Source organism: Haliaeetus leucocephalus, unplaced genomic scaffold, assembly GCF_000737465.1.
Source record: "Haliaeetus leucocephalus isolate CR32 unplaced genomic scaffold, Haliaeetus_leucocephalus-4.0 Scaffold0, whole genome shotgun sequence".
Taxonomy (NCBI): domain Eukaryota; kingdom Metazoa; phylum Chordata; class Aves; order Accipitriformes; family Accipitridae; genus Haliaeetus; species Haliaeetus leucocephalus.
In genome coordinates, this window is record NW_010972436.1 from 11,976,937 (window position 1) to 12,003,088 (window position 26,152).

Here is a 26,152-nt window from a genome sequence, read left to right on the forward strand (position 1 = left end):
GTGGCTTGATCCATTAATCCTATTTGAAGGCCTGAGCTTCGACCCTGATCATTTTTCTCGCTCGTTCAAATTTCTCTCAGGATGAACAGCTTACTTTAAGGTCCTTGGCCCAAGCTGGGGGGCGCAGGGAGTAGCCTGCTTTCTCTGCAGCCTGCTGTCTCTGGAAGGGATGTTGTAAAATCTGCTGTAGGAGTTGAACCTGGAAGCAATTAAAATGGGTAAGTTTTTATACAAAATGTTTTCCTGCAAACAAGAAAAGTCTCTGCCAACTTCACATTATGCACCCTCCTGGCTCCAGCAACTATTCAATGAGTTGCTTAGTACTATTAGTACTACTATTAATATAGTCACTACTATTTATAATTAATACTATTAATAGTTTTTTAAATATCTTTAATGGTAATTGGTAGTAGATAGTACAATGTTGGTCAAAGTGTAAGATAGGTTCAAAGTGCAAATGTCATTTGCATTAACAGTTTTGCCAATTATGCCAGTTATTAATAAATACGTCAAGAAAGAAAGAAACAATTTTACCTCCGAGAAATCATTCAAATTAGCTTTTTGCACTGCTGATTCTGCCATCCAATTCCTAAGTATGTATCTAGGATTAACAGCTGAAACCAAAAGTAAATAGTATTAAATTCAGTTAGACATATTCAACAAAAGCAGAAGAGTCACTGAAATGTGTCACTGAAATCTTCAAGGAGGTTTAATTTGCAGACCAAGAAAAAAATGCGTAAAAAGGAAAAGGAAAATATTTATTTTTATAAGCTGCTAAAAGAATTTTTTTAAACTTGCACAATCAGTAATGCCAAAGTGCGAAACAAAAATTATAATAGTATAGAACATCATATTGATACACAAAGTATTTCCTGTTATGAACACCAGCAGACTTTTCAAATGTAATTAGTTTACCATGACCTAGGTTCCTGCCACATTGTTAGAAAGTGTATTTCAATGTTGTCAGTACATTCCTGGAGATCATAAAAATGTGTATTATATTATTTAATGAAAAAAGGAATTCTATATGTACTTAGATATTCCTTCTTCTGTATCATATATCAAAAGTTTGGCCATAAAAGCCTTTAATGTTGGATTTCAGCTGTATTTTTTAGAAACTTTTTCAACTTTGTAATTCCTTTTAGTTTCCTGGGAGGAGGGGGGTCCACAGTTTTTTCCACAACTGTCTGCTGTATCTTCTTGGAAACACCTGTGACAGCTGCACTGCTTCTCTGGCATGTTCCAGGCTGATTGTGTCTAATTAGTGGTAGGGAGATTGTAGGGACACTGAAAATGAAACTGCTGAATTAGTAACCCAGGCTGTATCCTACAGGACAGCAACTAACAACTCATGAAAGGAGTTTTGTCAAACCATATGCCAAGGACAATTCTCACAAGCACACGTGGCTTTTATTATCATTTTTTTAGCAGATAACATCAACACAACCCTTACTTTTGCTCTGCAATTAAAACCTAGGATTCTGCTTCAGAAAGTTTTCCCTTTCATTAATGATCAAAACAATGTTAGAGAGTAACTGTAACAAACATTTCAAGCCTACATTTTAAATCTTAATTCGACATTGGTCTGCATATTTTCCCAAATTCAGTAGCTGATTATTACCTGAAGAGATTAACCAGTGATACCAGAGGCATTATCAGCCATGGACTTGAAACCAAAAGTCTGCAATTTATGGACATACACAAACTTAATCTGTTCCTTCCCTTTCCATTGATGTCCCAGTAGGTTTTATATGAATAAATTTTAGTTCAAACCTCACATTTTATATAATATATTTCTTTCAAAAAACCCATGTAGCTTTATAAAATATTCTTACAAATACTCTTACAGCATATTTGAAAGAAGATATTAGAGAAAGCAGAGTATTCATCAAAATCACCATCCCAAATTTCCCCTCTACTCAATTCCTCTAATCAATTAGTTATGATGTTACTTTATTTCCAAATAATAAGTTATATTAGGAGGAGGATGATCGGAGACAATATTTTGGATAAAAGCATTAAACTTAATTTATTCCATTTCCCAATTCACCCTGTTCTTGCATCTCCTTGTACTGCTTCTTCAGCTTGCAAACGTAGCTTGCTTATCCTAGCTGACTACCAAGACAACTGATATCTTTTGAGAAAAGCTACGACTGGATCCTCCTAAAGTTCTGTGGTCAGACAGACAATCACAGGACTTTATTCGTATTTAAGAGCTCCCCATACAGAATTATTGCCTAGCACAGTGAACAGACTTCTCTGTAAAAAGCGCTGCTTCTAAAAAGCATCATTTAACCAGCTAACAAACTAGAATTTGCTGAAGCTACGTAATCAGTGAAACAATACTCGCATGATTATTTTACGTATCACAATACAATTAAATTCTTTATGTTTGGAACTGAATGATAGCCATTTTAAACCACAAGCTTTGACATACAGCAGCATTGCACAAAGCATCTTTATGTTATTTAGAGAAGTAAAGGACAAAAAAACCCAATCACTCTATGCTGTAAGTGCTGAATTCTGATCACTCACGTTCCTGCCAGGAGAGAGAAGGTGAAGCTCTCTTACAAAATCAGAACACAGGCTGAAACCAGAAGCATCTCAGATGGCACTGCCACTCCCTCCTTTATAAAAGCTGCCCAGGTAATAGAACAACTTTCCAGCACAATGTCCAGGTGCTGACTTCCATGAGAATGAAGACTGAGATGCAATCCCTCCAGATACAGACATTCTTCTTTTTCACTTTACCGCTGTTCTGTATGTACTTACATATGCTAAACAAAGGCCAATAAGTACAACTGGATATTCAGAACCCTGATAACCTCTACAGAGTCATAACAACACCCTGCCCGAACTGCTAAAAAAATAGTGGTTTTCCCACTTGGCAGTTTGCTCTGGCCAAGTATTTTACTTCATCCAGTAAATGGATTTTCAATAGTAAAGTGTGATAACAATATAAAAAGAAAATTTAAATTGTGGAGAAGTTAACATATGACTCATACAAAAAAAAGGTAATTCACATTAAAACCATGACTCATATTAGCAGGAGAATATTTGTCCCAGAAATATATTCTTAACAATTGCAAATTGACAAGTTTCACAGTGACATTAAAAATATCTGTAATTAACACAAGTGACAAGATAATTATGAGAGAATAAGACAAGCCAGATAAGAAAAGGACAAAGCAGAAGAAATTTTGTGCCCTTATGAGCATTTCATAATCTGGTCTACATTTTTTTTACATGTTTCTTTTATAAAGAAATACAATGATAGACTTGTATGGGCATTTGAATTGTCAAAACTTTTTGATCAACTCCTAAGGAACTATGTTTAAGCAGTACAAGATAAAGTGCTACTAAGGACTAAAAACTAAATGAAGAGAGAAAAAAATAAACAGAACGAATAACTGATCAACTTGAAATGCTTCAAGGTAATGTACTTTGGGACATGAGATATTTTACTAGACTTACTAATAATGAGGGAAAGGTCATGAATAATGAGGTGATAATGGCAATATATTCAAGGTCAGTCAACTAAAGACAGCAATAAGAAATCTAGTGGGACTTACCAACCCATATAAAAATCTAGAGAGCCCTGACAGTTTTGTCTAACTGAAATGCTGGGTAAAAATGCATTGCTGACTGAGTTGAGCCCGATTTGTGCTTCAGTTGACAAGGGACAAGGGACAGCTGTTAAAAGCAAATACTTAAAACTTTCAAGAGATCACAAGGGGCATCCAAGAGATCTATTTAAATGTAAAAGAGAACAACAACAAAAAAACTCTGTAAGAAACTTCAGTCACACTGTAATATGGAGAAGCTAGCAAAAATATAACAAAGTTTGTTTATTTTAAAAGGAAAATAAAATTTTAAATGAAACAATAACAAATTAATGTCGGTATTCTGTTAGGAGTATCTGGTGGCTCTGCTGTATGAATATATTGTGATGACCAGTTATATGGAAGAAAACTAACTTAACCATGAATCTCTGCATATCAAATTTTGGACTGCTATGAAAACTGAGACCACTAGCGCAAGTGTAGTCCTGGAGGCAAGACCTTTTCCCTGTTTTGTCTGTCTCCTGTACTACATGATCCTCTGAGATATGTGTAGAAAACCACAATGCTGCTTTGCAGAAGATCATCAAACTGAGATCCTTTCTGATTTGGAATAAAAACTCAGAAATGTCATAATCTTCTCTAAAAGCAGATTAAAAAACCAAAAAAATAAGAAGTGTGTTTAGACAGTTTTCAGCATTAAATTTTAGATGAGGAAAACAGGGGAGCTCAAAACCTCAAAACAGTAGTTGAACTAAGAGCCTCAGAGTCCCACAGTTGAAACTTCTTCGCCCTACCAAAATATAAATAATAAAACCAAATCTTTCTTCTTGGTAACTGTTTTCATATCAACTTTCTAAAAATGCATGTAAAATTGTAAGAAGTGTTCTTAAAAATGGATGGAGCCTTGGTTGGAAAATGTGGATGCAAACTTGAAGGTCCATGTGATGATTCTTTGTGCCCTATTGTAGTTTTTACTATCTTATTACTGAAACTTGGTCTATCTCCTGCCATTTTCCTACTAAATCAATTAAAGTTTTTGAAGAAAGTGGCCAATCAATATCTAACAAGAGTACAGCCATCTCCATTAGAAATGAGTATAAAACACCCTGCAAAGCAGCTTAACACTGAAGCATGTAATACCTCATGCAGAATTTGATCAGATCCTCCATTTCCTTCACTCCCTTTTGTCCAGAGATTTTCAGTCGCTCATTAAAAAAAAACAAAACCAAAACCACTTTGTATTTAGAATAACTCGGAGAATTAAAGTACCCTCCTTTCATGACTAGATAGTCCTTTCAGAAGTAAGGAGTTTTGTCTCCAGATGCGGAAAAAAAATAAGTGGGGGCCTTTCAGAAACCTGAGTTCTTTATAACATGTAGAAAGGTTTTGGACATATTTGAACACTCAGACAAATCTTAGTCCACTGAGCTAGTACAGGATGCCTACCAGAATCTTCCTGATGTTATCAAGGGTTCATCACTGGAGAAGAACAATGTTCTTCTTAGCAATGCAAACTGACACATTCACAAACTGCTAAAGGAAGGAAGTACAGATCAAGGAAAAGATGTTGCTTGCACTCAGGAAAAGCAGATACAGCAGAAGAGGAAGGGCACCTCTCACAAAGGAAATAAAATCCTAGGGACCCTTTCAGGGAGCACCCTACTTTGCAATGAAGAGTTACAACTTGGGGAGCAGCCAGCGCACATCCACAATTTCAAGACAGTAAGGTAAAGCCCCACTTGAGACATGACAAGATACAGACAACCATGTTCCCATGGGCCAGTAATTCTTAAGTTCTTAAAGGAAATCAAAAGGAAAAAAAATTAATCAAGTCCACAAGCACCAAAGCATAGAACAAGCTGGAGGCCTGGCACCCCTTGAGCCCCCAAACGGAAATTGTAAAAAAAGGGGGTTAAAAAAAAAAGAGAAAAAATAAATTCAAAATGTTAAACAACAAATAAGGGAAAGAAAAATAAACAAGTAGGTAAATGAGGACTGATATGGAATAGACCATAGCTGGACAGCTGAGTTGGATTGCTTCTGTGTCTATATTCACATACAGTGTGACACAGGTCAGAGCAGCCTTTGTGGATACCGGTAGGAAAAGCCTTCATGATGTCGTCACCAGTTGTGATTTCAATCACCCAAAATATGAACAGACGTGTGCTCTGTCCTTCAAAACCAGCAGAATCTAGAGAAGAGCAACTTGGACTAATAGTTGTGATGCATTTCCATAATTTCACACTCAGGCCTCGGTCAACTGGTAAGACTATGACTATATTCACAACAGAAGGTGTTTGGGTCAGACCAATTAATTCATAAATGTGGACAATTGAATTAAGGATTTATTTTTTTTTTAAGGAGGGAAAAGGGAGGATACCTAAGGAGGAAGAACACTTCATTGTAGCCAAGGAACATCTTGATCATTTAGCTTATATAAAAAGTACATATATATTCACAAGTCTAGCCATACACATATGGCTAGATTCTAATCACGTGATGGGGTGAAACCAGAGATAGCCACTGTGAATATATAGTATTACAAGATTTGCAGGAGTGTAATGAGAGAGTTTCTCCTCTTTGTTGCAAATATTCTGATAAAGAAATCAAAATTTAATCACATAGAAGAGTTAGGTTTGATTAAGAAGTAAAATTGTGAAGCATAATGTATAGGATTGTTAAGTTTGAAATGTAGCCATAGAAACTTTAGGAACTGTGTTATGTGTGACTATAGGAACCTTAATATTGTTGAAGTTTGAAATAGCTAACCATAGAAACCTCACCAGGAAGTTACTGGTTTTTCTATGTTTTGTTTCAAGAAACTAAGGAAACTGTCATGGACACCAGTTATGCTGCTTGGAAACCCCTTACCCTTCCCATCTCGATTTGAGTATCGAAGATTCCAATCAGTAGAGCTAAGTGAAATTGACCAATGATTGTTTTTAAATAAGAATATTGATAAGGTTATATAATCAAAGGACCAATCATTATAAAGGTTAAATTTAAGAGCAAGCATAGTATGCATTTTTTATGTAAAGAGCTTATGTAACAATGACCTGACAGAAAAAGTCTATTAAAAACTGATGGATTTTGATACTAAGTTGGACGCGCCTTTGGAGGAGCGATCCCCCACATCCCCAGTGCTGCAATAAGCAAAATGCCTGCTTCTTAACTTCACATTAGTGTTAAGGAGTTTTATTCCGGATTTCGGTAACATCTTCATAAAAACAATACATTTTAGTTCTTCTTAAAAGGAAAATAACTAAAAGGAAAATGAAGAAACCTATGTAAATAGATAGCTGCCATCTCCAAACATAGGAATTCTTTTGTATTGTTTTACTCACTTGTCATTCTTGTTCTTCTCTTGGCGTCTGAATCACCCTTGTTACTATACATGGAAAACAAATCAAAAGAAGAAAAAGAAAGTGCTTTAGCTAAAGAGGGTTATACTTATTTTTAGAAATATTTTATTTGACTTTCATTAAAATTATTAAGTGTTCTGGTTTTGTGTTCAGTGGAAGCAGGTCTGAATCTCTAAGAACTATTAGACTTGGAAAAAACTGCACACTTTCTTGTAGGTTTTGTATCGTGTATTGATTTTTTTCCCTAAGAATTGTATTTACCAACTAAAATTTCCAAGTACCTGATATGTACTTCTTTTCACTACTATCAGCCATGCATACCATACATGACTAAGAAACATGTTACGTTCTTTATTGATTTAAGACAAAAGAACTGGTTGGGAATTCTAACATGCATGTCCCTATCTATGCAACACTAGCGGTTTCCAATCACTGTCTGTGTATTCACTACTGTTCAGCTTCCACCCCCTGTCATCCTAAAGCCATATTATTACATAGTAAAAAAATATATGTATTACCTGTAATGGAACACTATTCATTCCTATGTATTTGCAAAGCCTGACTTTCAGGTTCTTGGACTGAATCTGTAGTAGTGGTATTTTAACAAAAATTATTAACCAAAGAAATCTGATCGGTTGCTCAATGAAAGACAACAAACACAGACCACTCCTCCCATGTCATTTTTATGTACCTGTGTGTTAAAACAGAACTACAATAGTAATTATTATGGAATCTAGCACTATCTAGAACCATAACGATAAAAAAGGCATATGAAACCATGTTTGGGCCAGTTTACCAGAGCCACTAAAGATGATGGAAAATCACTGCAGATTAAAGTTGCCTGCTTCTGGCAAATACACACTTTGTGTTATTTTTACACTTGAAACTTACCGATTTAATCTTAAGAGGTACATAGTAACCCATTCTGAAAATAACTTGTGTTTACCCAGATCCTGCAGAGCCCAGAACTCCTAAAGAGAAAGAAACAGTTAATGGCAGGTAATCGGAATTTTGCTCCTGTTAAGCAAAAACCAAAGTAAGCAAATGAATATTAAAAGGATACGAGGGAAATGTATCATGACCCTTCAAGGAATTTTCTCCCAAAAAATTCTACTAATATCTTTTCCTCTGCATGTAAATTATTTCTTTTTGCTAGCACGATACATCCATATTAATCTATCGCCGTTATGGCAAATTCTATCTAAACACCTCCAACACTTCACCCCTATTTTTCCTTGGCTTATTGTCTGACCTCTTTTATTTTTTAAGCTACACAACTACAGGTTTTACTCTCTTCTGAGTTTTGTACGTGGACCAGATCTATTTGTAGAGACTTTTTTTTTCCCCCAAAAAATTGTGGAATAAGGGAAATATATTGATAAAGAAAGATATGGTCCGGAGAAAAAGGGAAACTTAAGGCTACAGGAATAGAGGAAGATTGAGAAGAATAGAGACAGTAGGAGAGGAAGAAGGGAGAGGAGACAGAACTTGGAAAAGGCAAATAGAGGGAAACCAGAGCTTGGGGTTACCGCCTCCAGTGCTGAACAACAACCACAAACTAGGCTTCCCTAGCTGACTACACTGAGCTAACAGCTGCTTCATATTGCTCAGTTGAGAGAAAGTAGCCAAAGCTCACAGACAAAAAAAATGAACTTCAGAGAAAGAACAGGTTAGAAAGAAATGGACATAGATAAAAGCAGGTAAACAGCAGATACACAAGAAAAAAATGGGCAAAAGTTAAGTAAGGGAAATTAAAAGCAAGAACAAAACAAAGTTGTGATCACATCTGTGTTTTTTTAAAGGAATGGCAGTCAAAAAGTATAATGAAAACCACATTTGAGTATAAAAATGAGTTAAAATTACAGAAGTGACTAAGAGCTGAGGGTTGGGCAGGTAGATAACAGGAGAATGTGAGAATTAAGCATTTGTGCAAAGACATGCAGGGTTCGGCTACTTTAGGAGGAATTTCAGAATGTTTCTAGTTAGTACTAAATGTAAGCACTCCTGCAGTGTTGCCAAAGGGTTCTGGCATTTTTAGGTCAATTTTGGTTTGCAGCTGAAAAAAACCTGTAAGTGATCTACAAACCAATATGAAAACTTACTTTGCTATTGACAAGTATTAGTGTGTGAATAAACAGCAGGTGAAATTACTTCAATATAAAAAACAATTCTTTAAAAAAAATCAAACTTTTTACCAGCATAAAATTGTACCTGGTTTACCACATCAGTTTTGGGACTCACAACTTGTGGGCTAAATCATTTCATTGTGTGGGAAAAAAAAAAGGTCAGCTACTACCAACTGAAGGCTGCAAATGACCCTCAGTGTAGTAGTAGTAGGGTCACAACTACACTATGATTGTTAGTTCCTCAGCCTGCACCTTCAAAGAAGGGGAGATGGAGTTGTAATAAATGCCACTACTGCAGGAGCCTGCGTGTGGCTCCATACTACATGAGGGTGGCTTCTGTTCTTCCTATCGCATGTAGGCCACTAAGAAATGGAAAAATCCCTTGTATTCTATGACAAAAATACCTTCTCTTACAAACACACCCATCCTCTTACCACCTCACCTGTACAAATGATTAATTCCACAGCTACAGCTCTTTGTATTTTTGTTGCTTATGACTAGAAAATCTCAACTTTTAAACTATTAATGGCTTTAAGCTCATAGAAAAAGTCAGGTTAGACCTCTTACTTAAGAAAATAAGGAAAAACAAAGAATTTGGTCAAAATAACTTAATTATCTAGGACACAACTGGAAAAAGAAACAGTAACTGCTCATTTTCATTCTATGCTTTACACACAGTCATTCTGCTCCCTAAAACAACCTCCTAAGTCCACCTGCTCTCATTTTAAATTAGATTCAAAGACAAAGAGAAGTAAATCAGAAGTTATGGAAAGGCAATGAAGTTTCCCAGGCAAAGTGAACAATATTCCTCACACGGAAAAGGCACTGTATCAAAAAAAAAAACCAACCCAAAACCCAACTCCTTTTGGCTCTTGCAAAAAGGCTTCCTTTTTTCCTTTCCAGATCAGGTACTTACAAACTTTCTTTTCAGAATTTCCCCTCTACATTTTTATCCAATTATTATTTGCCTAGCACCTCACTCCAGTTCAAACATTTCAGCCATATTTCTACTTCTAAAGATTGCACTATATCCAGGTAAGAAGTTTATCTCTTTTATTTTAATACTCTCATCTCTTTTATGATTAGACTTGGTCCTGAAGAATAACTTTAGGCTAAGTTAGCAGCAACACAGGATAGGATAGCAGGCTGAGCAGGACACAATGACAAAATGTATTCCAGTGCTTTAAGCTACATTTAGAACTGATCATGTGCCCAAGAAAGGGCAGAGGCCACTGTGGGCTGAAATTCTAGCAAGAGTTTATGATGAGATGGGATCTCACTTGTCATTAGATACTGGACAAGCTGATGAGCCTAAGAGCAGATATTTAGGTCACCTGGTAAACCCAAGTTAAGAATAGTTTGATCAACCCAAGGTTGAAATTTTCCTTATGAGCCCTGTCCAACTTCATTTGTGTCTTACGGAATACTATCAGAAGGTATTCTTAAGCAAAACAAACAACAAAAAAAGAGGGGGCAGAAGGAAGGAAAATTCTTTCTACCAGACCTTAATCTTCAATGTGAAGAAAATCACATTCTCACCTGTGTATGAATATTTATGACTACTCATATTAGACCTGTACCAGAGGCTGGAAATTTTGCTTCAGCACGCTACATTAATGTATCTTTCATTAGCCCTCTTTGTTAATGTATCCTTCATTACTAGACATAGGCTTAACATAGGGTGGTAGCATGACACAGATACATTAGTCTCCTGGTCCCTTAATAATGGTACAATGACACATTTCCCAGGCAAATCATGGCTTGAGACATTCTCTATTACACCAGGGTTATGTCCAACCTGATTTACTCATTTTGTATTAAGTATTCCTAAAACTGGGTGCTTGTATTAATTAATACCTCAGGAATATGGAGCTCCTTTAACTGGTCTTCAGTAATTTCACTGAGCTGTCGAAATGTCATTGTAAAATCAGCCTTTGTATCTTCCATAAGCTAGTGAAAAAGGATATTTCTATCAGAGTTTTTAAACTATGGGCTATCAGTCCAGATGTTTGCCAACAAAATTAGCAAAGCAAACGTACTTGTAGGAGGAAAGCAATCAAATAGTTATCATCCTCATTCTCCCCAAGAAGACCCAATTTTGTTTTGAATAGTTCTGTGAAACTGAAGATAGTAACAAAGTAAGGAAATTGTCACATAACATAATTTATAGTATTGTGACTACAAGGTTTGAGCTCTGGAACTGCATACCGGATGTAATAGTGCTCACCATATCCCTCCAAAATCTGGGAAGCTCTGCAAAAACAAAAGAAATGTCAAATTCTATGGAACTACAATACTACTGTGGGTACAATCCCACTGTACACTAAACAATGAAAACTTCTGTCTGATATCTCACAAACATTGATATTCTCAATCAGCTAGGATCTGTAGTGGAGAAAAGACTGAGGGGAATCATTTTAACAGGCTTCAAGCAGATAAACAGCTGCTGCAAAGAAGAAAAATACAATGTTCTTCCTTTTCATACTGAGGAAGAAGTCATGTGTTTAAACAGCACAAAAGAAGATTCATATTAGGAATCTTTACAATAGGGTATTAAAATACTACCTCATTACTTCAGGAGGATGTATGGTCTTCATAAGTAAGCATCTTAAAGAACAAGCTAGACAAACTTAGAATAGAAAACTACAGGCAAAGGTCCTACCTTAGTGAAAGGAGAATGGACCACATAACATCTAGGACCATCTTCCAGTCATATCTTGCTATTATTTATGACCAATGAAAACCTTTCTCCCCTCCCTCCAACCTTATTCTGACCAATAATTAATTCAGAATCAACTTCCACTTAGAAAAAAAGATCTTAAAAGCTAATCCCTTTCTTTCCTATGCATATGGTGATTAGATGGTCTCCCATCTCACTAGTTCTTTTAAGCATTAAGATATTTTAAGGATTACTTACAGCTGCTTTTGCCTGGGATCCAATAAAGGTTTTAGAGCTTGTAACAGCTTGCTCAGATTAAACAGCCCAACATTTGCCTGGTTTCCTATTTTATACCTCCTTTCATCATCAGATGTGTTTGGAACAAAATCTGTTTCAAACAAAACATTACTTTTCCACAACAGAGTAATTACAATAAACAATCAATGTTAAAATATTGTAGTGCATTCATTTTTATACTTACACAGCAAACTAATAAAAGCCCTAAAGCCACTAAATATTTAAAATCAGATCACAAGGATACTTATTTACAGTGATTTAACTCAAGATCTATTATTTGCAAATCTAAGGAGCACATCCTTCACAGACAAGTTCCCATGTGTCACAAGTGACATTTTTCTACTTGAAGATACAAAATAAATTCAGATGTTTAAACAGCAAAAGACCATTTTTACACTAAAAACAATGTCTTATTCAATGTTTTTACTACATATAGTGCTACTATTTAGCACACAGACTAAGCAAACAACTGTAGAACCAGATTTGGGATTTACAAGTATTTTTGGAAAAGTAACATGTATAAACATGTATTTAAATAAATAAGCCACCTAAGCAAGATTTGTTTCAGTTGTAGAAGCAAGATTTTTGTATTCACATAAAAATTAGGACTAACACGTTCCAGTAAGCAAATCCATTATTTGGGAGATAGTAAATATCTGCTATGCAAGTTACAGGTATCCAGAAGCAAAATCTATGCACCAGTCTCTGAATAGATGCAGTATGAATCCCTTGCACAGATCAAATGCAGATAAGCTGATCAGTGCACAGCATTGCCTGAGTCCTCAGAGGACATTAATAACAAATGAAGCATTAAGGAGGAGACCTGTGACACACCTGTCAGATCTGGTGGTTGTTCAAATCTGAATTTTAAAGCATTTCATCTGGTTCTAGGGTGTATGGGCTCTGGCTGGGATGGAGTTAATTTTCTTCATAGTGGCTTGTATGGCGCTGTGTTTTAGACTTGTGACTAAAACAGTGTTCATAACACACCGATGTTTTAGCTATTGCTGAGCCGTGCTTGCACAGCATCGAGGTCTCTGTTCGCACTCTGCAACCCCAGCAAGTTAGGCTGGGGTGGGCAAGGGGCTGGGAGGGGACACAGCTGGGACAGCTGACCCCAGCTGACCAAAGGGATATCCCAGACCATATATAATGTCATGCTCAGCAATAAAAACTGGGGGTAGTTTTTCCAAGGCAGTTGCTGCTTGGGGACTGACTAGGCATCAGTCTGGTGGTGGAAGGTGGTGAGTGATTGCCTTTGCATTGTTTGTTGGTTGCCTCCGCCCCTTTTTTTTACCCTTCACTTATTCAACCGTCTTTATCTTGACCCATGAGCTTTTTCTCATCTTTGCTTTTCCCATTCTCTCCGGCAACACGCAGCAGGGGGCAGTGAATGAGTGGCTGGTGGGTGCTTAATTGCTGGCTGGGGTCAATCAACCCACCATATAAAGATCTAAAACCAGAAAAGCACTGTTTTTTCAGTGCAATAGAAACAATATGACACTTATTCTCTTATTCTTATGTGATTTCCTGAATTTGAGGCTGCAGAAAACAAACAAGATGATAACCACTGTTGGTTCTGAAGCTTACTCAGATGCAACCTCTAAACAATAATTAATAATATGCATTTATGTACATACTGAACCTATATCTATCAATCCCAGACTGACTGAGTTCATACTTTCAAAGAAAGGTTGCCATGACTAGGTAGGTTTGATTTGTTTTCTTCCAACATAGGATTAGCTGCTGTGACTATAAAGCTAGAGCATGATGCATGCAAAGTTACTGTATAACGCTTTTGCTTTTGGCTGCTTACAGCAATATGCAATTTTTAGTTTTCTAGGTTTCTGTTGTAGCATCTATTCAACTGATGAAGTTCAACTGGAAACATTCTCCTGAAAATGAGTTTAATAGTAGTATTTTATTAACATGACTTTTAGCACTTGAAATGCAAACTGCACAGTGTATCATAGAACTGACCTCTGATATAATTTTTTTCCCTAAAACTCTTCAAATGATACAAATGCTTGGGGTTTTTCTGCTAATAATGTTAGGAGTTTTCATGCACATGGAAACTATATAAATTAATATAAAGAATTTTTTAAGTAAAAAAACTATATTTAAAAACAGGTGCTACACTCACTTGGGTCATAGGACTCCATGAATCCAAATGGACCATAATCTATTGTTATGGATAATAAACTGAAGTTATCTGTATTGCACACACCTACAATTAAACGAGGAGAGGCAAAAGTTAAAATTCCACCTGAACCCTGCAGCCTCTAGAAAATTTTCTGTGAAATAGATCCACTGAATCTAGAAAACTTTGGAGCAGTGACCTTTCAGAAATCAGACTCTGGAAAATAAACTTGTCTCTCTTACTCTTGACCTGGCATGCATTTTAAGTATGAAAATGAGAAACTGTTCGCTACACTATCTTGCGTCTGGTCTCTATACCTAGGTGGCACTGTTTCCTTTTCTTTTCAGTGCTACACAGTATTGAAACAGCATCTTGCAAATTGGTCATTAGCTGCTTCCTTGCAAGTTGACTGGGTGCTGTATTAGCAAGAGAATGCTATTTTATTTTTCATAATATAAATCTGAAACAAAGGTGGACAGCACTGTATCCTATATACTATAAAAGGCCAGATTTTTATGTAGATGCATCAAATTCAGAGCACTTAAACTTATGTAAGACATCAGTACATGGTCTTCATACATCAGACTATTTCAATTCTGAGAATTCTTGCTCCCATATTCTTGCTTCTGTCAGATACAGTCATGCTTTGAAAGATCAGAAAGTGCTCCTAACTCTGCTACGAAAAAACTTGTATATTAATGCATAACAGATACTGTAGGCCAAGACATCAGAAGAACTGAAGAACAAAGTGACAAATAAAAGCAGCATGACTACAAAAAGTCAATTCTGTAAAGCCAATGCCATCTACCGCAGCTTACCATGTGCAAACCCCACAGACATCCACAATGCAATCAGATTTGCAGTCTCTGATACGACTGTAGAGAAAAATTCCTAAAATCAAATACATCTTTTACTTCAAGTCCTCTGAATCAAAAATATTGAATACAATAAATAACATAAACATTTGATTAATTTTAGAAATGTGTCATACATTCTATTTTTAAATTTATATCTCTGTCTGTCAGGACTTTTCATTCACATTCTGAATGATGTGACTGCACAATACCCTTATCCAGCAAAGACTATAGTTAAATAAGTACATCCAGATGCCCTAAAAGAAATTAAAAAGTCCAAAACAGAAACAAAGACACTATATATACTAGTGTATATACTAGTATATACTATATATACTACATTTATACTAGAAAAAGCATAATTCATCACTTCATGACAACTGCTAACTTAAAATCTGAGCAGTGAGAGAACAAAAAAGAACAGAAAATGGAAGCTTCCCAATAAACATTTCCATAATGAAAAGTGGTGAAGAATGCTCTTACTTGTCTTTGAGGAAAAAAACTTCAAGCAGCAGGTTTTTACTGAAGAGAATCAACAAACTTTTACTAATAAAAGCTGGAAGCTTACTTCAAATTGTAAAACCTTTTAAAACTTGAAACTTCGAAAAACTTTGTATAATTTTTGTTCACATGCCTGTGGAAAATAAAAACAATTTTTAAAAAAGACTTACCAGATATCTATTTGAATCATTCATGGCTATTGATGGAAAATGTTCCTGGATGATAAAGTCTAGCAATCTTCTGTAATAAAGAGAGGCAGAATTCTTTAAATAAAAATGGTACTTTTAGAACTGATCATTCAAAATTCTTGTTTTCAAACAGCTAAATGCTGATCTACAGCTTGCTGCAAACAGTTACTAGAAAACTCAATCTATTTATTCCAGTGAGTCTTGGGTTAAGCCCTTCCAAATGCTTAGGGATAAAACCTAAGGTTCCAGTCATAAATATGAGTGGAGACTGCCTGGTAGATTTAAAATTATTCCCACGTGTTAAACTTCTAGAGCACACCAGGATCTGGTTTCGCATGCAGTAATATAAGTTTTTAGGGAAAAAAAAAAATTTGCGTATCCAAAAAACCCTTATATGATTACAAGGAATAATTCTACATCAGAATTCTCACAAAGAAAATTTTATGGCTGAATTCTTATGAAGTAGCATGACTTGCCATAGTAACTGGCCATTCCCAAAACAGTGCTGCATAGTCCTACAAGACAGGCTCAGGAAATTGGGACACATGCATTAAAAATCGCAGTGCCTGTCAGATGCAGATCTTTGCAGATCTAAAGCTTCAAAGTAGAGCAGCTGGCACGTCGTACATTTAGGAGCTCCCTGTAGGACCCTCTTGTGGTCAGAGCCAGCCAGGACCACTGGCACATGAAACTGTAAGCACCATTTGTACGTGAGGTAGGCAGCCTGGGCAAGGGTTGGACCTGGGCAACGGTTGTTCGGCTATGCACACAAATATCTAGATTTTACCTTCTAATCAGGTTATTAGAGCAAATCACTGAACTGTCCTCAAACTGTGATGATTTTATCAGAGTACCTAGCAACCTGACCTTTAGAAGGGTGTCCAACCTATTGCCTCTGAATTTTAGCTGGTTGCTCCAGGACATCCTCTTCCAGGAGGACCTTCTCTGAGGAGGAAGCACAGTCAGTCACACCAGCCTTGGCCTGCTCTTGGCCACTCTTTCTGAGGCCCTCTCCAAAACAGGCAGGAAGGAGTTGTCTATGTTGCATGAGTACAAGTGATCTTTACATGCTCCTTAAATCCAACAGGTCATAAACACTTTAATCAAAAAAACCCAACCCAAAACTTAAAATCAGTTCCTTAATTCAATCTTTCATTTTTACAACTAAAATCTGCTGTGAGATTTCAAAAAAAAAAAGGAAAGAAAGACAGCATAGAGTGATGTGGGAAGTTAAATTGAATTATCGGTTACTACAATGTATAACTGCTGCTATGAGCTCTTGCTCGTTTTTAAGCACCCCAGAAGAATTTCGATTGCTCCTGAGGCGAAATGACCAACTTTTAAATATTTGCAGCAGACCTAAAAATTTGTCATGCTAATTGCTTGACACACAAATTAGTATTGCTAAGAGGCTTAAAACTGTGCAATAATTGATGACCTAGTATACTTCTCTGGTTCTGCATGTTTCTGGAGAGCACACTTTATACAACATACTTATGCTAGTGATTTATTTCATATTTCTGTTAATAAAGCTTCACAGACAGCTATGAGAAATGTAGGAACTTATACTTTAAATTTACAAATCTTTCCAAAACAAACAACTCCTCCCTAGTGCTTAGTTACTAGAACTACTTCAGCTATAAAACCTTTCTCATTTTGTAAGATCCAGGCCTTCAAAAACATCTAGGCGGTTTTACCCCTATAAGTTAAGATCTTTTGTATGCTTGTATAAAAACAGCAGGTTATCTTGCTAAATTACGCAATCTTCTTTTCTAAATAATTTATGTATAAATTCCAACTGTATATATGCATTCTAATATATATTCAATTGTTAAGAGAACTAATATAGTTACTATGAAGATTAAATTCAAACCTTTGTAAGTCCAGTTCCCCAGAGTGAGCTAAGATTTCTAAGGATCCTATACGAAACCACGATTTGGCAAGACGTAGCACTATTGCACCTTAAATATAGACACATGTGTTTAAATGTAAACAAAGTATCAGCAAAATAAAACAGTTCTATAGTAAAAGCCATCATGTGTTGTTTCTATAGATGCAGAATTTACATATGCATAGTTAAACTGGTGTTTGTGTAAGTATGCTCAAGGTATAACAGATGAGTATGTCTAATATTACTTTACTACACATACATTTTAATGATAAAGCTTAATTTGCTATACCAGCAAACACAGGCAAAATCCCAGTACTGCATTAATACTAGAATTACTCTAGAGATGCTAATGCTACCAACAAAGAAAGAACCAACATAAATAGATTTTTCCCCATGCTGTGCCATCCCACTCTCTTCCAGAGCAGGTACAGATGAGGTAGCAATGGCACAGCCCCACTAGCGTTCCCACCATCCTAGTATTGCTGTCAGAACAATGGAAAATTTCCCTAGTTTCCAGTATCATTTTTGTAATGGCAAGTGAAAATAAAAATTACACCCCTACAACACATATGCCACAATCATAGCAGACCTGTTCATAGGACTTCATTTCTTTAACTAAGATATATTTCAGACTGATTTTCTCGGGAGAGGTTTTATATCTTAATAAATGAAATGAAGCCTATTTAGTACTTTTTATTACACATTTATCACATTAAAACTCATTTTTGTAATGGAGAATTAAGTTACAGTGTTGCAACAGATTATTTGAAATGTCTTCATTACCTCTTTCTTTCTTAATATTTCCATTGTAAAACTGGTCTCTCCACACATCATCATCACTTACAACTAAGCTGTAACAAACAAGAAAAGAATATTAAAAAGTTATCTCAGGAAAAATAATTTACAATGAAGATCAAGTCATATTTTACATAACTTTACTTCTTTCATAAAAAGAAAGACCTTTTTGCTGGCATAGCTTTGTATTTACAAATGGCACAGGCAAACAGTAAGTCGAGGCTTACCAAGCTTCATTAGCATGATGCATTTATTTTGTATTTATACAATGCTGTCCAATTTCCGTTACTTACTTACACTGTTCTTGGGGAGGGGGTTGCATTCAGAAAAAGTACTGCATTCACTTGGAACCTCAGTGATTGATTAGTGTGATGGTAACATTAAATAAGTCACAATTTCCCTGAGGACAACAGTGAATTTAGAAGGACAGAGAAATTAGAAACCAAATTGTTGCATCAGATGGAGGTTGCCCTTTACACGGGCCAAAACTGTTGTCTCAGGAATTTCCGGGACAGATCTGGGACCCTTAGCAATCAGGAACTCTTCAAATAGTATCAATACACAAAAAAGGCATAATTTTGATGATACATTATAATTATCCCTTTCTTCTTCACTGCTACTTGGATTTTTAAAAAACAATCTCTTCCTTTCATTTGCCTTAAAATTCTGCACACCCTATAAATATTCATGTTTATCCAAATATTGTGATTTGTGAGTGCTTTGAACAACTTTGCTTGCTCTAAAATATTTCACAGCTTACATTCATTTTACAAAATAAAATATGTAATTTCACTGTATTTTCTGTTATATCAGGAAAAATAAAATGGAATCAATCCTCACAAACTATGCAAGGGCATCATATTGCCCTAAGGTTAATGTGTAGGAAGTTTTCTCTCCCAAGCAACTGGGATTACACTGACAATCCAGCAGAAGTAATGCTTGGTGCTGTCTTCTGAAAGAGGTGTTGTCCCCTCAATAGGCACAGAAGCCTTCCTGTTCAAGAGTCTAGCAGCAGGCAAAAAAAAGCTGATTTTGTACAATTCTTCTTTATCTTTGCTTGCTGGCAACTGGAAAACATTATTCTATTCAGGTGAGACATGAACCTCTTGGAGCAGGTCCAGAGGAGGGCCACAAAAATGATCAGAGGGATGGAACACCTCTCCTATGAGGCAAGGCTGAGAGACTTGGGGGTGTTCAGCCTGGAAAAGAGAAGGATCCAGGGAGACCTTATTCAGCCTTTTAGTACTTACAGGGGGCTCATGAGAAAGACGGGGACAGACTTTTTAGCAGGGCCTGTTGCGATAGGACAAGGGGTAATGGTTTTAAACCAAAAGAGGGTAGGTTTAGACTAGGTATAAGGAAGAAACTTTTTACAATGAGGGTGGTGAAACACTGGCACAGGTTGCCCAGAGAGGTGGTAGATGCCCCATCCCTGGGAACATTCAAGGTCAGGTTGGACCTCTGAGCAACCTGATCTAGTTGAAGTTGTCCCTGCTCATTGCAGGGGGGTTGGACTAGATGACCTTTAAAGGTGCCTTCCAACCCAAACTATTCCATGATTCCATTATTCATAATAGTTGGGTGGCATGCCATCTGAAATTTAACGCAGCTACTTATAGCTGCTATTTATCTATTAGGTAGTTGAAGACTGCACAGAAGACAGAACCAAACTTTCCCTGGAGGTACACAGAAAAGGACAAGAGGCAAACCTAATATTCCATTCATAAATATGACCGAAAACAGTCACAGAGTTAAAAAAACTCCCAAGTGTTAAATTTTGAGAGTACACTAGATTCTGGTTTTATATATTTCAGCATCAGAATTTTAGAAATAATTTAGCTGAACGAAAAATGTGGGGTATGCATATAAACATAAATATGTACAAAAAAACCATGAAAATGAATGATTTTTCTGAATTCTTGCACAATGCAGTTGCTTGCAACAGTAACTGTGGCTTTGAAACTAAATTATTATTATTATTATATTCAATATTTTTGAAGGTATCCAACAGCTATCCAAACAATGTTCTCCATTAACTGCAAAGAACAGGCAGTGAACTCTTCCAGAAGAAGGAAAAAAGTATCTGAAATCAATCTGCTCCTGTTAGTGGAGCTGCAGCGATACAAGCAACATTAGGAAATTTTGTTCAAAAAAACCCTCTTTTGCAAACAATCATAAACGATTATTAAGTGTGTAGGATTAAGTACAAAAAGTGCTGACATAAATGAGATGAAAGAAGAAAATCTTAATCCTTCAAGAAAACAAAAATTTTCAAAAACAGGGAATGAACCCCAGACACAAACAAAATATTGTGTGCATCAGAGCACGAGGGGACAGGAGACAGAATAATAATGCTACTAAATTTTACTGTTTTGAACAGACCTCTGCCAGAAGGGTTGGGGTTTTTTGACTATGTAACTCTTAGCAGGCTCTCTGCAAAATTCCTGCAGAATAGCAGCACTTCTCTTATTACTGACAAAAAAATCCACAGGGGCATCAACATTTGGTTAGTTATTAATACAAGTTAATGGATGTGCAACACTTAAGGGCTGGCCAGATAGCTGAACAGCCACATAAAGATACATACATTCCCACTACAAAAATAGTTTTCAAATGGTCCCTATAGCTGGTAACTGTACCATGACTTGAGAGAAGACAGCAGGAGACCAGATGTACACTCAACCATGGGAAATGGGAACACTGAAATTGCTCTTACACCAGAGAAGCTGGAACAGCACTCACAGAAGGACAGACGGATTATATCCCTCCCTACTCCTGGTTCTAGCTTAAGGGCTGGACTTCACAATCCCAAGTGCTCTGCTTGCTGTTTTGCATGAACATCAAGCCCTGTGCAAGTAAGGGCCACCCTGAAAACCATGCATATTGGCTCACCCTTTTGACCTAATGCATAACACTGCTCACTGGTAGTCCCAGTATGTGACTAAAATGGTATCCTATGAAGAAGTGTTCTTTATCTGGCAGTACAGTCATAAACTGTAGCACGCCATTGGGAACACAGTACTTAAAATTAATAGAGCAAACCAACCTGCTGGGTGTTCTGGGATTAGCCGTAAGGCTTTTCCCCACACTTCTGCCAAGACTTCACAAGACCTCTGTAAGTGCATCCCACCAGCCTCAGTACAATAGCTCCCCATTGGGAAAAATACGGATATCAGCTGGGTTTTCTTCCAAATGAAGTCTTGCGAACAGTCTGGAGAGCTTGTATAGCAATTAAGAGAGCCAGGCATTTAACCAATTTGCCAGCAAAGAACTAAAGCAAACTATGTACTCAACAGAATTTGTGCTCAGTTAAGGAGTAATTTCATATTGTTTTTGCACCGAACAATTTGTTGAGATGACAGCAAAGAAAGGCTATAACCTTGCCAGATGCCTTCCTGCTGATATGCAGACAGATTTGAAGTTTTGCATTAACAACCAACGGCAAAGGGTTTCAAGGTGAAGTCAGTGAATAAACCATCAAAAATGTCATTTACAAACACTGCACTTCAACAGAGCAAACGTGTTAGAATTAATGCTAGAGAGATTTGCAGAATTTTTGCAAATACAGACACCTAGTCACATGGCAGCTGAGTACAGGCTTTTTCTGCAGAACGTTTACTTTCTTTAAAGCCTGAAATGATGCAGTACAGACATGAGACTACTTGGAACACAAAATGAATGTGACATTTTAAACACAATCATCTGAAAAATTCAGTTTACTTAATTCTGAGAAAAACATCCAAATGAGTGAATGTATTTATTAGTCGTCTTTGGTTCAATCAGAATTAGTTTTAAATTATTTTTTTATGAAATCTCCCTCTCTGCTCAAGGGGTGTTTGCACAAATAAGGAAATGAGAACAATTACCTGCATTCAGTACTACCTCCAATATTAACATCTATTCATTTGACTGACATTTTTTCCTACCAACCTTAAAAATTGCAACTAGGTGACTATGACAATACAGAAATAGCCACTTTCAACATTTTCCTACTTAGCCTGATTCTAGAAAAATTCATCCAAATGCTTAACTTGTGTGTAATAAAAGACTCACTTATTAACCATGTAAAATGTATTAAGAGACTCATTGATTATCCACATACACTAAAGGTATTATTATTATTTACAGGGCAGGAATCTAGCCCTGCTGTTTTTGCAAGTCTTTTGGTAAGCAACAAGGGGGAGAACCATTTTATTTTTTTTTTAAAGAGTAGAAATTCTTCATTGCAGTATCATAAAAGCTGGAGAGGGGAGTTAGTGTCAGATATAATCACTCAATCTAACTTCCACTTTTTACTTTCTTTACAAAATGAACCAGATTTCAAACTAAGGTAATTCAGTTAAGACAGTCTCACCAGTGAACAACAACTGTTTACCGCAAGACACACACAGTGCACAATATCATATTTAACCAAAGTAGTACATAACATACCAAAGACAGAAGTGAATGGATTAACTGCTGGAGTTTGTTATTACTGGAAAGTTTTATCCAAAAATCTATGAAACTGGAGGCATATATCTTGTTCTGGTTGCATACATATGAAAAGAAAGATTTATCCTCTTGGAAACGAACTGTCCCACTTTATTGATGCTCAGTGAAACTCAGGCACAAAATTACCTCTAAATTAGGATGCTGTGAAAAAGAAGAGAAAAATACCTAGCAGCCCTGCTTGTAGGAATTCCAAGATAGTGCATGGCCTCACTACACAAAAATTCTCGCACAGAAGAGCGAAGCACAGCTCTTCCATCACCATTCCTATGGAGAACAGAGAAATAAGGAATAGGTCATAAAATCAAAGCAAATTTCAGATGGAAAACATCCAGTTTTGGTGTATATAGATTAACTGCAACTTACCTGGAGTATGGGGTCTTTCCTGATCCTTTTAACTGTAGTTCCCACCTCTCACCATGCCTGCAAAAATATCATTAGCATTTCTAACAGTACGCCTTGGGCTATGCATGAATCAGCTAAATAGAATAGAGTTGAATCGGTCACTTAAAAAAATGTCACACCTGTTTGTATATACTCCGATCAAGTGGGCTCTTCCATCACCCAGCTGACCTGCCCAGCTACCAAACTGACAAAAATTAAAATCAAGTTATTTTCTTCCATCATTTATAGCAGTTATACTTGAAACAGTACAAATTACATGTAGGTTCTCTGTGATCTACACAATATAATGACACATTTGCTCAGGTAGTCATTAAGATATTGATGCCTGAAGCTGTATTTCCACACTCACACCAATAATGAATCAGAAAACCACAGAAAAAGAATAATGCCAGTAATCCCCATTTTTTTTCTCTACCTTCCAGCTACAACGTACAGCTACAGCCCTGTCTCTTTTGTATAATAAGCCTTTAAACTGACATGGCTTGTAATTTTTTTTTAATTGGAAATTACAAATCAAGTTCTACCATTCTTTTTCCATGAATAATCTTACCCTTTTCAATGAAACCTAACTCACAGTAATCATGGTATTGCAGTGAAGCTCTGTCCTTCTTCACTCCTCTGAACTGATAATACCTAGCATGAATCAGAGCTCATCAGGCTGCAGGGGTGCTAAGCAGACTCTGCAGCTAACAGAAGTTAAAAAGATAATTTGCTTCTGGCATAAACAGAAGCAGAAAAAGTAGACATGGTACCATGAAAGAATATTATAGTTCTCTTCCACCTGCAGTCCCTCATGAAGAACAAATTTGCAACCAAACTGTTTGTAAGATTTCATATACTTAGAGGGATATACTCATTTACTTACAGGAATTATCAAGGTACAATTCACAGGAAAAGACCTACATAATTCCACCTGGAAGAATGAGTGCCATAGTTACCTGATGACCCCCGTACCTATGGGCCAATGGAACAGACCCCAGTATCACTTTTCCACCACTGACGAACTGAAGAAAATCTGATGTTCCTTTGACAGATATATCAAGATCCAAAATATTTTCAAGAACTTCCTGGAGAAAAAAGCAAAACAGATGGTACTTGAATATGATCAAATTTTCAGTGGTAATGAATGTGTTTTCTCTACAGATTTCATTATTAAAAGACATCTCACAATATGTTTTCAATATTCTGTTTGCTTAAAGTATATATCGATAAGATGTTTTCACAATAAATAGCATACGAATATTAAAATATATTTTAGTACACTTATTAACAATCTCCACTAATTAGAGAGGAACAAAAAAATAATAGCCAACCTTTGAAACAGCTACAAGACGAACTCCAGATTTAAAAGGTGTAGGATAGACAACTGAAAAAATGCAGTTTCTCACATTACGGACATAATTTTCCTGGGTCGCATCAACTGGAAAAGTATCTGTAAACATGAAACAGACAAGAAATATTTAAAAAACCCCAATTAATCATATTATTCTTAATACCTCTCCTCTTAAATCCAATCCAAATACTTCAGAAACAATTAAAACCCGACTCTTTACCACTATGTATTTTAAGGCTGCATGAAAAAAGCAAGGTCAAATAATTTCAGGATATTATTCTGTTTGGGATTTTTTAAAAGAAGGATTGATTTCTACAGTTAAAAAAACTGGCAGGGCATGCTAGTTTTAAGATCTAAATAATATTTAAGCGTAGATTCAATTACCTGTGATTAGAACAGTCTCAGGGCAGTTTTATATTGCACTCAATTATATACAACTCTAAAAGATATTTGCATGAGACAGAAAAGTTCAGCTGCCCCCACAGCTGAATGATGTAGGGCAACAGATTAAGTCACTGTGCACCAGTTAACTGTGGTATACAGTCCATATGCAGCAGTCATCACCAAGTAACCTAAGAAACCAGCTTGAAGCCTTCTCTGAGTAATGTAAACGGCGAACGAAAGGGTCAGAAGATGTAGTTCTTGCTGTAGCATAATACACGTACTCAAAAGATGTGCTTCATTCTTCCTTCAGACCTACTCCATGCCCTGAACCATAGTTAACAGAGGACAAATATTGTTTTATAACTCTGGACTGATACTGTGTGGTTTAACATCTTTATGGATTTTTGCTTGCAACAATCTTATGATTCTGTGTTAATTCTAAAATCCCAGTACCTCATAGTCACTGTTTTGTAAAAATTGTAAGTCAGTTAGCATCTCTGGAGACTTGCTGTTAGCCATGTTTCTCAATACCTCTAATAACAAATCCTGTTATAGCCAGCTGCCACATGATTTATCACCGGTTATTATTTCTTAATGCTCACAAGTAACTGCATCACCCAAAGAAATTATTTCTGTAATGTTATCATATAAATTGTCTTCATTATTACAGGCAATTCCGTATGCCCGAGAGCTATACCGCTTTGTGTACTTCAAATCAGGTGTCAGGTTATCAATTCTGCATTAACACCTAACGGGGACTCGCACATCTCTCCATTACAATAAATTGCTAATACAATAAAAAACAAGAACCCCCCCCACACACACCTCCCTATGGCCAATCTACTTTTAATGTTAAAAGTAGTGAAGTATTTGACTGTGTATATAAGGTCTTCACTTAGTTACTGCTTTAGTAGCTGCTACAACCCACCAAGCAGAAGCACCGGGGCAGAGCGGGGTGCACGTACACCAGCACCGGGGCAGAGCGGGGTGCACGTACACCAGCACCGGGGCAGAGCGGGGCGTACCTAGGAGGCTTTCGGAGGAGAGGGGCCAGGCGCAGAGCTCAGCCGCCCCCCGCTGCCGCGGGCAGTGGCCCGGCGCGGGGTGCGAGGCGTTCGGGCCGAGAGGAGCCCGGCAGAGCCCGCCGGAGCCGCACAGCGGGGCCG

At 36.7% G+C, this 26,152-nt stretch overlaps 1 protein-coding gene across 1 annotated transcript; it reads right to left on the reverse strand.

Moving 5' to 3' along the window:
* Window positions 1–9: 9 nt before the first annotated feature.
* On the reverse strand, window positions 10–26,111 carry LOC104828880 (selenoprotein O-like; the record flags this gene model as incomplete). The annotated part of the gene is made up of 19 exons (XM_010562866.1): window positions 10–199; window positions 535–614; window positions 6,908–6,951; window positions 7,817–7,896; window positions 10,909–11,001; window positions 11,091–11,172; window positions 11,260–11,304; window positions 11,969–12,098; window positions 14,151–14,234; window positions 14,966–15,038; window positions 15,673–15,742; window positions 17,564–17,651; window positions 18,365–18,432; window positions 23,033–23,131; window positions 23,231–23,287; window positions 23,389–23,453; window positions 24,208–24,336; window positions 24,583–24,701; window positions 26,012–26,111. Coding segments are annotated over 19 exons (1,629 nt in total), but the record flags the coding sequence as incomplete, so codon positions are not given.
* Window positions 26,112–26,152: the final 41 nt, after the last annotated feature.